General features: G+C 45.6%; 1 protein-coding gene across 1 annotated transcript; it reads left to right on the top strand.

Annotated features, from left to right (window-relative positions):
- The first annotated feature begins 9,878 nt into the window (after nucleotides 1–9,878).
- LOC119190729 (vegetative cell wall protein gp1-like) lies at nucleotides 9,879–11,607 on the top strand. Its single transcript, XM_037443210.1, has 3 exons — nucleotides 9,879–10,231; nucleotides 10,294–10,512; nucleotides 11,211–11,607. The coding sequence occupies exons 1-3, from the start codon at nucleotides 9,879–9,881 to the stop codon at nucleotides 11,605–11,607; spliced, it is 969 nt and encodes a 322-aa protein (XP_037299107.1).
- The last annotated feature ends 4,252 nt before the right edge of the window (nucleotides 11,608–15,859 follow it).

The raw sequence follows: 15,859 nt of genomic DNA on the forward strand, positions 1-15,859 counted from the left end.
GTCGAGATAGTTAAAGCCTACCAGTCAATAAAAGTAAAGATAAAAATATTAAACAACGTCAAAAACTGTACATTTATCTCACGATCGATCGTAAATAATCTAATCTAACTTCGAAACTACTGTAACTTGTAAGCTACTTAAAATTCCCGGTTCAGACATATCTAGATCGAGTTTTACATCAAATTCCTTCTGGAATGTTCCACTTATGCCGTTAAACCCGACCATCTGCAATTTCGCTAATCTAAAATGACAATTTTGTAATTTGCAAAGTTGAGTTGTTCAATGAACATTTTAATTTAAGGTTTGATAATTTTCCGGACCTGATAAGTTTGAAATAATAAAAAATTAAGTAGTCTTTGAGGTTTTTATATACTGGCATTTTAAAAAGAAACATAGCTTTAAGTTGAAATATATAAAAAAATTGTGACTTTATGGTCAAAAGTCGATATTTATAATATGACTCGAGATGCTTGGATTTGATTCGCAAGTTGAAGTCAGGCTGGTAGCTGAAAAAGAAGATATATAGCCTGCATACCCGCGATTCCCGCTTGGTGAATTAAGGCTTAAACCCTCTCAGTAATAGAGGAGGCCAGTAGCCTGTGGAATGTTAGTACAGGGGACTGACAATAATTTGTTACGCGCCGCTATTCTAGTCGATGACATCGGGCGTTTCCGGAAGTATTCGGCTGCGCGGTCTGGCTGGCAGAAGAGATTATGTGACACGCGGCGACTGTTCTATTATCTCTCTGGTTGGACGTTGTCAAAAAATGTCTAAAATTGTATTTTGTAATTACTTTGCTAATATAATGTTTACTGTAAAAAGAGCGTTTAAAAAATTATTAACCATATAGTGGTATTCAAAGGACATTGCAGCCAGCGTAATTACTGGGCATTATGAGACTTAACACCTTACGTTTTAGGGTGATGAGTGTAGTGGAGTGCCACACAGTACTTTGTTAGTTGTGAATGGTGTTGCTACTGTTTATGAGCGGTCGTATCGCTTACCATCAGACGAGCGGCATGCTAGATTCATCATTTAATTCCAGTAAGGTAGTCTATTTTAGGGTAATCCTAATCGTTTACGTATGTGTCAAAATTCATCCAAATCAGCGCAGTGGTTGTTTCGTTTACTTCTAAAATACCACGCATCAAATATATTTAATAAAATAAAGTATTAAGCCGCTGTCTGTACATTATAGATATTGAAAAACGAATGTGAGTGATACTTTATTAGAACAACAGTTTTTAGAATTTTTTAAGGTCATACACACATCTAAAAATTATTTTTACACCCGTCACGCTAAAAGTACCTACTGCATGGAATTGAAGGTAGTTTGAAGTACTGCTAGAAATCTAACTTAAAAAAGGCTTCATTTTATCCCTGGAAAATATAAAGTGGGGATTTAATTCCGGATAATCCTTTTCCCACAAACGGAGCTTCGAGAAAAAGCTGTTTATACTAAGTTAAATTACATGGTGGTAAGCAGAATACACCCGTGTAGACGCGAGGCAATATTTAGCGAGTCCGCGGTCGAATGCGCGCCATATTTATTACATTACCAGATCCGTTTCCGCTTTAGTTTGATTTACACGCACGTTTCACTTGACCTATTTCAATAAGTGGCCCAAAAAGGCAAAATACTCGAATATTTGGAATATTTTTTTCTGTATACTATTTTCGTATTAATTTATTTCGAAGATTCTCCTGAATTTTTTGTATTATAAATTTGAAAGGCACCAAATCGTTTGCTATTAAATCTGGTCGGCTCCATGATAGACGGCAAATCTAATTCTAACATAATCAATTTTTTAAAAACACTTTATTAAAATTTATGTGGGAAATGGAACGTGATCTGTGGGAGTGAGAGGGATGTATTCAAAAGAGAGAGAAAGAGGGTAGGGAAATAAGATGTCGTGTGCGTAGTCAGGGAAGTAAGACGTGATAATTTTATAAAGACGTAGTTTAAGTTTATTTTCATTAAATTAAAGACTGTGATTTATTTGAAGACGGTGTTTTTGTCTTGGTATTATATCCCACATTTATGTTTTTTTTTGTTCCAGTTGAATGACGAGACGAGCATGCCGCTCGTCTGATGGTAAGCGATACGACCGCCTATATACAGCAACACCATACAAAAATTTTAATTACCAACTGCATGGCATTTCTCTGCGCATCTTGAGACATGAGATGTTATGTATCATAATGTTCCCTAATTACGCCGGCTTCAAACCAGAACACAACTGCGCATGGATACTGCATGGTAGAAATAAACATCAGGGTGTTGTTTAACAGCGAAGGGTGGCATTTTTCGAAAGGGAACTTGAACAACATACCTAGGTACTATGCATAAATGCGATCTACATTTTTTTCTGATGGCAATTATTAGATTGTACATTTTTTTTCCAAGTCTTTCTTGTACATAGTCACAATAGTTATATAAGCTAGTGCACGCACATCACCGTTAACATGGGATAAGATGAAATCCAATCGACTAAACCTGGAGCGGCATAAAATAAAATTAGCGATAGGAAATAAAAGAGAACATAGATTCATACTTAAATAACGGCGTACAGCGTGCATTCGTCTAAATTTAAAATCATGAGAAAAGAAAAAAAAAATGTGTTATAAACAGGTAAACACAATATGATCGGGTGGTCGTCTTTCAAAAATTACATTTCATTAAGATAGATTTCATATATTACATAGATTACAGAAGATAAGTAGGAATCGAGTTATATGGACCCTTCGCCTCTGGTACCTACCCAGATGGCCCTTCATATACGAGAGACTAGCACACACACACACACACACACACATCACGCATTTATCCCCAAAGGGATATGCAGAGGCGCAACTAGGGCACTCACTTTTCGCCAAGTGTGTTCCGTCCGATGATGTGATAGGGGGCAAGCCTATCGCCACATCGGGCACAAATTCCAGACTTCGGGCTGATACTGAGCAGAAAAACCCAAATATCACATTGCCCGACCCAGGATTCGAACCCAGGGCCCCAGAGCGCTGCCATATATCGCGCATGCAGTACAACTCCGCCCCTGAGGCACTCAGAGAGAGATCCAGCACCAATTTTTTTAAGTAGCAACAATTGCTTCACGTGGCAGTGTGAACAGACCTTTAACCCGTTTATTTTCAACATAATAACTCAGTTTATTTCGCAGAAATATGAATTCGCGAGAGAGCCCGCAATAAACTTTGCTAGATGCATCCAATTTCTCAGCTATGCAGGTACAGATGTCTAAACATTTTTCATAACCTAAACAAATATTAATACGAGATACAGAAGTGTTATGAGTTTTGCACTCCTGTTTCGCAACATAACATTTAAAAATACCGGCATTGTCTTGTTTGGAGAGTTTTTAGAATATTTTTATTTTTATATACGAAGTAATGCGGAAGGTATTATGTTTACTTAAAAATGTACCTAAAATAATTTCTTAGAATGAAAAAATCCTATTTTACGATTTTTCTCGCGGTTTTTATAATATAATGATTTTCATGGTCACGGGAGACATAAAGACTGCAAAGCCTTCGAAACGTTCGGAGAAAATATAAAAGATAATATTAAAAAAAAAACGCAATAAAATTCGTAAATTGTAAATCCGTAAAATAGTTTTATTTCAATATTTAACATTCGCGTAAACATAAGAAATCATTAATATTGTACAAATTAAAAAAAAACGTTTTCTTTTACCTTTTTTAAATTGCGTTTTTTTGTTACAAGACACTTTATATTTAAAGCCACGATTAGAAGTATTCTAAAACTGCTCAGAATACATACTCGCATGTAACTGATCTTTGTTCTGTGTTCTGTAACACAAATATTGGTTTCCAGTAATCGACCTGAAATATCGTATTTCAGAGCCGAATACGTGCCAATTGACCCGAAGATAGTCAAATACTGGCCATGGGTTTTGAGCATGAATAATTATTGATATCATCTGTAATCCATTATGGATTCACCCCCTTTGAACACTGATTCCTTTGTTCTGTGGCTGAACAGCATTTTTAGGGGTGCCATGCTTAGATATTCTGTCGAAATATTGTGTTTATAAAGAAGAATTTCTTTGTGAATTTATCGTTCGCTTTAACGGTGAAGGAAAACATCGTGAGGAAACCTGCACATCTGAGAAGTTCTCTATAGGAATTTCGAAGGTGTGTGAAGTCTGCCAATCAGCACTAGGCCAGCGTGGTGGACTAAGGCCTAATCCCTCTCAGTAGTAGAGGAGGCCCGTGCTTAGCAGTGGGCAAGTATATAATACAGGGCTGATATTATTATTATTATTATTATTGTGTTTTACTGTGCTCAAAATCTAAGACATTAATTGGTTATTGTTGAACGAATTACTTAGAAAGTTTTGATTAAATAAATATTTATATTTTTATCTTTATTTATTTTAAACCAACAATGATATTCGAACCTCTTATCACCATAGTTGCTTTTTTTCATAAATATTTTTTTAATTACCTTTTTTAAATGCAACATGTTGAATTTCGTATATCATTGTTGATTAAAAAGTTCTGAGGAAACAAAAATAAATAAGAAATACAGTCGAATTGAGAACCTCCACCTTTTTTTGAAGTCGGTTAAAAAAAAGATAAATAATATTCTTTTAAAAACCTTTCGTTTTCAAAATGTGCTCGATGTGATTTCACCTCACAGGAAATGCATTTCCAAAAAAAGGTTGGTAGTCAACTGGTATATAGAATTCTTGTAAATATTTTCGGGCTTCTAGAACCAGCTTAGCTGTATAGTCAATTTCTCCACGAAGACGCGCCTCGCCATCTTTTGAGCGGGGGTGTTGCGGGGTGTCGCGGGGTAAGGGGACTGAGCCAAGAACTTTACTCGACGCTGTCCATTGTAGTGTGCGTGTACACTCATACTCTTCACGCACACTGTAAGCCATTAGATGAAGTGGGGCGCGTCTTCGTGGATGAAATAATCTATACTGCCATACCTCTTTTGGAGTAAAGTTTTTTTTAAGTTCTATTGTGAACTAGCTGACCCGACAGACGTTGTCCCGTCTTAACTATGAATTTGCAGCGCGCATTCTGTCAATCGCTGACAGTTATATCAAACAATTGACAGTTATATAAAATTAATATTTTCGTTAAGGTGATAGCTTAAGGTCCATTTTCATACATTTTGTTTCACCTTTAATCTGGGTAACTAAACAAGTATTGACAAGTAAAGAATTTAAATTCACGTCTAGTTAATGATTAGTTCTCGCAGTTGAAAGAAAAACGTAAAAATAATTAACATGCATGGATATTTCGGCCTTTAAAATTTCCTTTAATATATATATATATATAGATCCCCAAAATATTAATTAAAATTTATTAAAATATAATTTATAGATTGATAAATTGGAAAATAGAGATATAATATTTTATAGATTGTGATAACAGAAACAACAGAAATTCTCTGTAATTCTAGTTAATGAAATTGTACCCATTTGTAAATGAGAAGCTTCCTAGAAATGTTTTTATTCAGTCTAGACGGAGAAACATAATATTTAGATAAACATCCAATGGGGTTCCATTACAAAAACAGTTTACTATGCTGTAACGTCTTAGTTGAAATGGAAAAGGTAAAGTTGCATAGCTTTTTAGCTACAGCTTGGATGGGGTCGAAAAACGGATGCTACAATTATTATTTTTTTTGGGGTACCACAGAATCCAATTTTACTTATAAATTAAAAGAAACAAACAGAAATACATTATCTACAACAGCTTTCATATATTATAATATCAAGTTACGAAAGTGCCGAGGCAATATATGTACACACCTATTCCAAGTTTTTTTTTTAAAAAGTTCAGAGAGATTTTATTGCCGTGGTACCTACCAGCGGACTCTCACATATGAGAGACCTACCAGTAAGTGTAGTACCGTCCCCCTCTTTCTTCATTCAATAATTTCTCCAGTATATCTCACAGGATTATCCCAAGCACCTCCCATTACCATGTAATTTTATGGTCACTAAATCACACTTTTAAGATGTTTTTAACAAACATTTTCGAAGGAATGCTTGGGAAAGTTTTAATGGCCATTGGGTTGAGGATTACGGCTGCTTGCAGGATAAATGCACTGGACAAGGATTATTTAAGTATGTCTTTAATTTATTATCTTAGTAAGGGGATGGTGTTTCATGTCTACTTGGAAATATCAACTATATTTCTTTATGTTGAAAGTCTTTTTCTTGTTGAAAGAAAGCGTGTGTTAAATTGTGAATATGTGGAATTCAATATATATGACTGCCTCGGTGGCGTAGTTGTACTGCATGCGCGGTACGACAGCGCTCTGAGGTCCTGGGTTCGAATCCTGGGTCATGCAAAGTGATATTTGGGTTTTTCTGCTCAGTATCGGCCCGGAGTCTGGAATTTGTGCCCGATTTGGCCATAGGCTCGCCCCCTATCACATCATGGGACGGAACACACTTGGCGAAAAGTGGTTGCCTTGGTTGCGCCTCTGCATACCCCTTCGGGGATAAATGCGTGATATTGTGTGTGTGTGTGTGGTATTCAAGGCCGGCATAGTAGTCACTATCAGAAACGAGGTGATCCGCAGGAGAACCAAAGTAACCGACATAGCCCTTAGAGTTGCGAAACTCAAGTGGCAGTGGGCAGGGCACATAGCTCGTAGATGTGATGGCCGTTGGGGCGGAAAAGTTCTGGAGTGGTGACCACGAACCGGAAGACGCAGCGTAAGCAGGCCCCCCACGAGATGGACCGACGATCTGGTGAGCGTTGCCGGAGTCCGATGGATGAGGGCGGCCCAGAACCGGTCCCTGTGGCGCTCAATGGGGGAGGCCTATGTCCAGCAGTGGACGATTCCCGGCTGAAATGATAATGATGATGATGATAGTAGTCACTTACCATCAGCAGTGGGGATATTTTGCCGTGCTAAAAAAATATTATGTACTAAGTACATATATTGTTAACTTATTTCATACCTGTGTTACCATATACCACCATGTACTACCATATAACGCATTCCTTTGTTATTTGGTAGGTCTGCATTGGTAGGTCTCCACCAGCAACGCAATGTCTATTTCAGGCGGCAAGCAGCAGTGTGTAGTACCTGTTGTGTTTCGGTTTGAAGGTCATTGTAGCTAGTGTAATTACTGGACAGAATAAGACTCAACATCTTAGGTCCCAGGATGGCGAGCGCATTGGAATACCAAACAATACTTTGTAATTCAAGGTGTTGGATGGTGTTTGTACTGTTTATGGGCGGTCGTATCGCTTACCATCACGCGAAGATCAAACATCTATTCATTCAAACCAATAATCATGTACTTTAAAAATAATTTATATAAACTATTTTCGTCTTACTGCAGAATAGTCGATTTATTCTGCTTCGTTCAATTTATCTATAGTCCATAGATAAATGAAACTATAACAACCGCGACTTCGGTGAACCAGAATCGACATTTTGATTAAACAAGGACTCAATACTGAAGAGTCTCTGAGACCACTTAACCGCACAAATAAATCACAGAAAAATACGAGATAGAATATATCGGAGTACATTGAGTGCATAGATGAGTTTAATTATTTCTGATTCGGTGGCGTAGTGGTATTGCGACAACGACTACTATGAGGTCACTGGTTCTGTCCTCGGGTCAGGCAATTGAATGTCTGGTCTATGCAAGACATTTTTTAAACCTACATTAATCTTTTCTGGATTAAGTTTTAAATTGTTTTGAAAAATCAAAAACAGTATTGCATTGTACGAGAGTCAAGCCCACGAACTTTCGGCTAATTGACCATTTACAAGCTTCAGACCAAAGCGACATACGACAAACCTCACATTTTTCATCATATCCAACAAATTACTCCTCAATTGAAATAAAACTATTTTACAGTTTTTTATGCGGTTTTTATATTGTGATCTTCTCCCAACGTTTCGAAGACTTTGCAGCCGTCATGGTCACGGGGCTGAATGAGGTGTTGGTCGTCTGAAAAGTCAAAGTTACAATATCTACCTACATTTTACAATTATACATAATTTTAAATTTTACCTGTTGACGGTTCGATCTATGCAGAATGAGCTCACAGTATCTTGAAGTCTGGCAGCCGGTCTTTTGGGTTGGTATAAAAACCGCGAGAAATCCGAATAATAGTTTTATTTCAATGTCTAACATTCGCGTAAACATAAGAAATTATCACTCCACAAATATTTCAGATACACCAACACGAACCTCAGCTGTTTTATTAGAATCACCTGTACCCGAAGTAAAGCTAATGCATATAAATCTAAAATCTAAGAGATTTAAAGTTATTGGTCCAGTTCGAGGAGGTTCCTGTACTGCGCAATAGACCGTTAGGGGACAAACGAAAAACTTGTGACGAGGCGAATGGCGGTAGGGCGTGAGTTATAGCGGTATATTCTTCAAAACATAGTATAAAACAAAGTCGCTTTCTCTGTCCATATGTCCCTTTGTATGCTTAAATCTTTAAAACTACGCAACGGATTATGATGCGGTTTTTTTTAATAGATAGAGTGATTCAAGAGGAAGGTTTATATGTATAATAACATCCATTAAATAGTGGAGAAATACTGTTATTTTGTTATGTTATACCCGTGCGAAGCCAGAGCGTGCCGCTATGTTTTTATATATTATAGATATGTTAGCGACACGACGACTTCGCGGCCGCCGTGACACTGAGGCCCGTCGACGACGCTGCCTAAGGAGCGACGTTACGGGACGGCGGACGCAGCGGGACTGAAGCCCGCGCGCCGCACGCTCAGCGAGCGACCCGTCAACGCCGCATCCAGAGGAGCAACGTCGCGGGACGGCGGTCGCCGCGCGACTGAGGCGCGCACTGCGCGCGCTCGACGAGGGACCCGGCGCCGGCGCATCGTGGAACGACGCCCCGCCCACCAGAACCCTACGGCCAATCAGAGCGACGGACGCGCCAACGAGGGAAAAACGGCGGGCCAATGGCCGAAAGTGCGTAGGAGGCACACCCGTGCGTTATAGTGCCTCCTAAACTAGTATGTAAGTCGGGATATTGTATGCGTAGTTTGTCAACACACACGCACACACATTCCGCTCTGAGCACCCGACTCGAGCGGTCCCTTTGGCTTTTACCGAGTACCTGCTCGGTAAAGCCATTGTCCCGTTTCCGAGTACCTGCTCGGAACGACCGCAGCGACCTCGCTGCACGCCAAGGACAAAGGAAACAATAGGGCATTGTCCCTGTTGTTACCTGCGTCCTTTGTTTGGGTCCGGCCGCGTCCTTCTCAGGACAGGGTCAAACCCGTTTCTATATCGTTTCTCGACAATTTTGCCCCTTCAGGGTTAGCTCGGTGGTAAACCTAACGGTGATAACAAGCCGAGCTAGCGGTGACCCGGCCCGCGCTGCGCCCCTCAGGGCTAAAGCGAAGCCGGACGGGTGCGGACAAGGAAGCTGTGGAGACACACCACAGTTTCCCCCGCATATCTCCTTCCCAACCCTACCTTTCCTTTACACTCCATCCCGTGTGACGGTTGAGCGTGCGGGCCCCTAAAAAGGTCCAATACCGTTTACGTCGCACGGATTGTTAGGAACCCTTTCGCACATTAAGATTGGCAAAGGGATACAAGCTTAGGGCACATCTATTTTTAAGTACATCCCCCCTCGCCTACACCCGGCGGGGAGGGTCACTCACGCACACAACCCCGGGCACACCCACCCGGGGACGTTTGTTTGTACGTACTTAGTCACGCGTTCGTTCACAGTGCGATAGCCGCCTGGTTTCTTGTGGGTTCTTTCCCAGGCGGAACGCACCCGGGTCCCGAACCCACTCGCGGCCCTTTCACTATTCTTTTTTTTTTTTTTTTTTAAAGTGCCCCTAGGCCCGGATTCGCCCGCAATGGCTGAACCTAGGCCTATGGACACTGACGAGCCCGCGGTGGAGGTCGGCAAGACAAAAAACGCCTTGCTGACAACTATCGCAGAATACATTAAGAGCGACCCAATGTTCTGCTCTCTGGTCCACTCCCTAGTGGTTGCCAATGCCCCCCGTGCGGTGCCTGACTCGCCGGAGTCACCCGCTTCACCCGCGTCATCCGCGACCTCTACCGACTCATCTGAGTCATCCTCTTCCTCCGACTCGTCGGAGTCGGCCGAGTCCTCGGACGGACCTAGTCCGCCCGGGAGCCCGGCCGGAGCCGTCGATCCCGACCTCGCCATGGATTCCGATCCAGGCGCACCCAGCTTTCCGCTGTCCCCGTCGCTTGCGCGTCCAAGCGACCTGTTTCCCCTGACCCCAGCGAATCGCGGTCTAGGGCCGCGTCGTCGGAACTCGACGACGACGGCTTCACGACCGTGAGGAACGGGCGCAGGAAGAAGCAGCGTGGCTCAGAAGCTCCTGCGTCCCAAGCGCCTTCTGCGCCGTCCGCGCCTTCTGCGCAAAAACTAAAACCCGCGGCTTCCCAGCCCGCGCCCGCTAGCTCGACGGATTCGTCGCCACCGACCAACCTTAAGGGGCCTAAAAGCCACCGAAGGTTAATCTTCAGCTTCCTGAAGGGGCCTCCCTTCAGTCCTTTTTTTTGATGCCCTCACCCGTGGGGGCATTAAAATCCCGCCCAACGCCTGGAACAGTGGCCAAAAACTGCTGTCCCTCCAGCCCGGGTCAATTAGCGATCACCGCGAGTTGACCAAATTTCTAGATAGCAAACGCTATCATTATTACACCTTTGCGCTCCCGGACGAGCGCCGCTATAGGTACGTCATCCGTGGCATACCCTCCAAATGTCGGCCGCCGAGGTCCAACAAGGCCTCCAGGCCAAGGGCATCGCAGCCCTAGAGGTGCACCGGATGCACCGTAAATCGCGCTTGTCACGACGTGGCATACAATACGAGATGGTCCTCGCCATCTTGGCTACCCCCGCGGACGTAAAGCTCTTTACGAGCTTCGCGACATCTCGGGCCTTGGCGGCTTCACCGTCGAGACCCCACATAAGACTAGCGAGGTTGCGCAGTGTCACAACTGCCAGAAGTATGGCCACAACTCGCGTGGCTGTCGCCTCCCGCCAGGTGCGTCAAGTGCCTCGGCGAGCACGGCACGTCAGAGTGCCCGCGTCCGAAAGATAGGTCCCAGTGCACGGAGCCGCCTTCGTGCACCAACTGCCGGCAATCTGGCCATCCGGCCAATTACCGGGGCACAATGCCCACGGGCACCCAAATACAAGTCCAATTATAGGACCAATCAGGCCCCTAAGGCCAAGGCCCCTCAGGCCGAAAAATTCGTTTTGGCCCCAGCCCCGACACGTAACCCGTGGTTTCCCGCCACGGTACGTGCCGACTCGCGTCCCCAGGCCCAGGGCGGTGGTTCTCCCGGAGGATCTCCCGCCACCCCGGCCACAATACCAGCAGCGGCGGCCACTGTTCCCGCTCCCGTCCCAACGCCCTCGACCTCCAAGGCTACCTCTTCCAAGGTAGTCAAGTCGAAGGCTCCCGCACCATCCAAACCCCAGGTGGCGGCGACTCCGGCGTCTAGCGGCGCGGCTTCTTCATTCTCTGGTTTCCCCAGAGATTATCGAACTCCACGCGCTGATCCACGACTGCTCGTCCAAAATGAAGGCACTGGGCCGCTCTGACTCAGTCCTTTTCGCCCAAATTTATAACGCGCAACAGCGCATATTCCAGCTCACCATGGAATCCATTTTTCTCCGTAATGGCTTCTCCAAACGGAAATAACCCATCGCGACTCAAGCCTCGCTCCCTCAGAGTGGGCTTTTCAACCTTAATGGTATACGCGGCCAACGAGCCGAACTCTCAGACTTTGCTCGCGATCATAAATTGGACGTCTTCCTCCTCCAGGAAACGTTCCTCAAACCCTCCCAACGCAGTCCCAAACTCCCCAATTTCAATCTCGTGCGAAACGATCGCACCGATGGCCCTAAAGGTGGCACTCTCATTTACTACAAAAGGTCCCTGCATTGCATACCTCTCGACCCCCGAAAGCCTGAGCAGCATTGAGGCTTCAGTGTGCAGGCTTTCTATGACAGGACACCCGCCGATCACTCTGATCTCGGCCTATCTCCAGTAAGGAGCTTCACTCCAACGAACTTGTAACCCTACTTAGTATGGGGAGTCCGTCCTTCTGGCGGGCGACCTTAACGCCAAGAACACTCTCTGGAACTGCAACTCTACCAATGGTAGGGGTGCGGTACTCGAAACTGTCTTGACGAGATTGACATGAGCATTCTGGTTCCTTCTGAACCCACGCACTATAGCTTCGTAGACGATAGTTACAGACCAGATATTTTAGATATAGCACTCGTAAGGAACGTATGTCTCAACGTGCGTTCCCTGCGAGTGTTACACGAGTTAGATTCAGACCACAGACCTGTGATCCTAGATCTAGGCCCCCATAACGGTCCCTCAGACACAGGTCCTAACGACAGGGTGAAAGTGTCGACGAATTGGCGGCTCTTGAGCACCAAACTCGCCGATACTTCATCTAATGCTCTCTTCTATTCCGCCCAACATCGTGACTCGCGAGGAAACGACCGGCGCGATTCGCTCCTTCACCAACCATCTACACCACGTCTTGAGCGAAAGCTCCGAGAGGGTGCCCGAGACCGGCAACGGTCAAGGGCATCTTCCCGATGACGTGAGGTGGGTGCTGAGGAGGCGAAACGCAGCACTAAAGGCCTGCGTGTCTGACCCCTCCCCGGATCGACGGCGTCTCGCGCGTTACCTCCAACGTGAGACCAGACGTCGCGTAAAGGACGCCGTCGATTCGAGGTGGGAGCAGCACTTGTCGGAAATCCAACCGACCCACATGGCCTTTTGGAAGCTGGTCCGCTCTTTCAAGAGAAAGGATGTGGCCTCTTTTCCCCGCTCAATCGTCCGAATCAACGCCCCGCGTTTGACGACGACGAGAAAGCGGAATTATTAGCCTCCACCCTGCAGTCTCAATGCTCGCTCGAAACAATTCCCGTAGACCACGATCATCTTGTTGCGGTAGACACTTTTGTCGAAAGTAGGAACGCGATCCCTTCGCCGCCTATTCCGCGACCATTTCAAACAATCGACCCGGACGTCGACGCGCCCCCGACCCTCGCGCCGGTGACGATCGAAGAAGTCGTCACTCTGATCAAGGCACTAAATAGGCGAAAAGCCCCGGGGCTGACGGTATCCCCACTAGGTTACTGAAAATGCTACCGGGGCATCTGGTCAAGATTCTTGCTGACATCCTCAATGCAGCATTCCAGAACTGCTACTTTCCTGAGGCCTGGAAAGAAGCAGTCGTGATAGGAATTCACAAGCCGGGTAAACCCGCGTCAGAACCGGCCTCTTATAGGCCCATTAGCCTACTTAGCACGATAGGGAAACTTTATGAGCGGATCGTCCTCGACCGTCTCAAAATAGTAGCTCACTCCCACAATCTGCTCCCTCCAGAGCAGTTTGGTTTTCGAAATAGGCACAGTTGCGTGCATCAGATACTCCGCATCACGGAGCATGTCTACTCAGATTTAAGTTAGGATTCTATACCGGTGCTCTCTTCTTCGATATTGAGAAAGCATTCGACAAAGTGTGGCACAACGGCTTGTTGTACAAGCTGTACACTCTCAACGTGCCCACACAGCTCGTGCACATCATACGAGAGTTTTGTCGAATCGCGGTTTCAAATATCGTCGAGGGCACCCTCTCCTCTCGTCATACCATCTCGGCCGGAGTCCCGCAAGGCTCCGCGCTATCACCTTTCTATTCTCGCTATATACTAGCGATATTCCTAAATACAAAGACGCCCATCTGGCGCTCTTCGCGGACGACACGGCGATCTACGCTTCACGTAGAGAACCGGAACATGTGGTGCGCATTTTGCAGGCCGCCGCCGACCAGCTCGGCGAGTGGTTTCGCAAATGGCGCATCACTGTCAACCCTCCAAAGCCAAGCTATCCTATTCCATAGGAAGCTTCAGAAAGAAGCGCCTAACGCTTCAGTTAGATTGTCTGGCCAAATCATCCCTTGGACCCATAAGGTCAAATATCTAGGTGTGATCCCTTGATCGAGAGGTTGACCTTCGCCCCACACGTAAATGCGGTACGCGCGCGAGCCGCATTCGCGATGGCCAGCTCCACTGGCTCTTAAACAGAAAAAGTAAGATGTCTATCCGCAACAAGATTAGGATCTTTACTACGTGCGTTAGACCGATCATGACGTACGCGTCCCCGTATTCGCGCATATACCGCCTGCTCGACTTCAGCGTCTGCAGGTGTTACAAAACAAATTCTCAGACGTGCACTCGATGCCCCGTGGTACGTTCGCAATCGCAACCTCCACGTGGACACCGATATGCCGACCATCAGGCACTTTATGCACATGGCCAGCAGACGCTATTTCGATAAGGCGGTCAATCACCCGAATCCGTTAATCCGACTAAATTCTAAATACACTCCATTTGACCGCGCCAAATGGAGAAGACCGCGTTCAGTCTTATCAGATCCAGAGGACGATATAACTCTGGCAATACGTAGAAAGCACGAGCTGCTTATAAAGCTCAAACACTCAACACGACCGCTGCTCCGTCCTCGCCGTCGAGGACCTCGCCGCGTCCCCGTCCTCCCGACCCTTCTGATAATTCCGGCCCGGGCGCCGATGTAAACATGTTAGACGGTTAGGTCGTTTTCGCTCCTTTCGCGTTTCCATAATCGCTGATGTCCCCAAAACATCTCTCTCAGTGGCCGTCCTGAGCCGAGGTCGTGACCCTTTAGAGGGTCGCCCTCAGCATGGTCACTTAAGGGCTCGCAGTGCCTAAAGCACGCACCCGCAAGACCGGTGTGTTTGTATAAGCCGGCCCTTGCCAGGCTAACAAACGTAAGACAGGATCAAAAAAAAAAATGCGTAGTTTGTAGTTCGAGGCAGAATAAGAAAATTGGTACGAGATAAGCAGATTCGAAATAAACCAGTGAACAAATCCGTGGAAGTTTCAATACAGTCCCCAACATTTCCTGGTCCTTCGAGTGCCGGATTTGTTTGTGGTTGACTCGCGTTCGCGAATAGTAGGAAGGCAAACCGAACGTGCCTAGCGTACGCGTGTTACCGTCGCGAATCTTTGTGCACAGCGATATTGTGCGCAGCGCGAATCTCGTGCCCGGGGCACTGAGCGAAAGTGCAGTGATTGTGCATAACGTGACTGGAGTGAGTGAGCTCTGTGAAGTGTAGTGTGAGCCTAGTTTGTCTTTATCGCACGCTCTGCGATACGGTTACGTCCAACACCGCTGTCTACCGAACGCGATGGTGGTGACGAGAAGCCAGGGCGACGCAGCCGACGTAGAGGAACAGAGGCGATCCCGTGAACGGCAAGAGTCTGACCGCCGTCGGGAGGAAAGACAAATAAGTCTAGAGAGACTAAGGCGCATATCACAAGAGCCGCCTGCCTCACCTCAGACCGAGCAAGCCACGTCAGTGGAATAATGTGTACGCCTTCGACGTCTACGGCGCGCATTATGTCGGAAACGGTGACAAAGGTGACGGCAAAGGATCAGCCACGTGTAAGATCGCCCGCACAGTCCGTTCGATCTACCGCCAGCGTAACAACAAGGTTGCGTTTGGCCGAACTGGAGGCTGCAGAAAAGATGGCAGCTATCAAGAGAAAAGAGCTCGAATTGGAGGCCGAGCTTGTAAAGAAGAAACTCGCTTTGGACGTGTCCGCCATTCAAGACGACGCAGAAAGCGTGCAAGGCGAACAACCCGAAGTAGATGTCAATGAATGGCTAAGGAAGAATCCACTTAGCTCTCGAGGAGAGACCGGTGAGTCAAGGGAGGAGCCGAGAACGCTGCGCTTCGACCTACCACGAGCGAGATCACCGACGCCTCCGAGAGCCCCGAGCGACATGG

The sequence above is a fragment of the Manduca sexta genome, chromosome 5, assembly GCF_014839805.1.
Source record: "Manduca sexta isolate Smith_Timp_Sample1 chromosome 5, JHU_Msex_v1.0, whole genome shotgun sequence".
In the NCBI taxonomy this organism is placed as follows: domain Eukaryota; kingdom Metazoa; phylum Arthropoda; class Insecta; order Lepidoptera; family Sphingidae; genus Manduca; species Manduca sexta.

What these genes read in the sequence shown, in the direction of transcription:
- LOC119190729 (XM_037443210.1), top strand. Translation starts at nt 9,879, where the DNA reads ATGGCTGAACCTAGGCCTATGGACACTGACGAGCCCGCGGTGGAGGTC. An exon ending in GGCGCACCCAGCTTTCCGCT is followed by an intron (nt 10,232 to 10,293) that starts GTCCCCGTCGCT and finishes ATCGCGGTCTAG; the next exon opens with GGCCGCGTCGTCGGAACTCG. An exon ending in GGGCCTAAAAGCCACCGAAG is followed by an intron (nt 10,513 to 11,210) that starts GTTAATCTTCAG and finishes GTCCAATTATAG; the next exon opens with GACCAATCAGGCCCCTAAGG.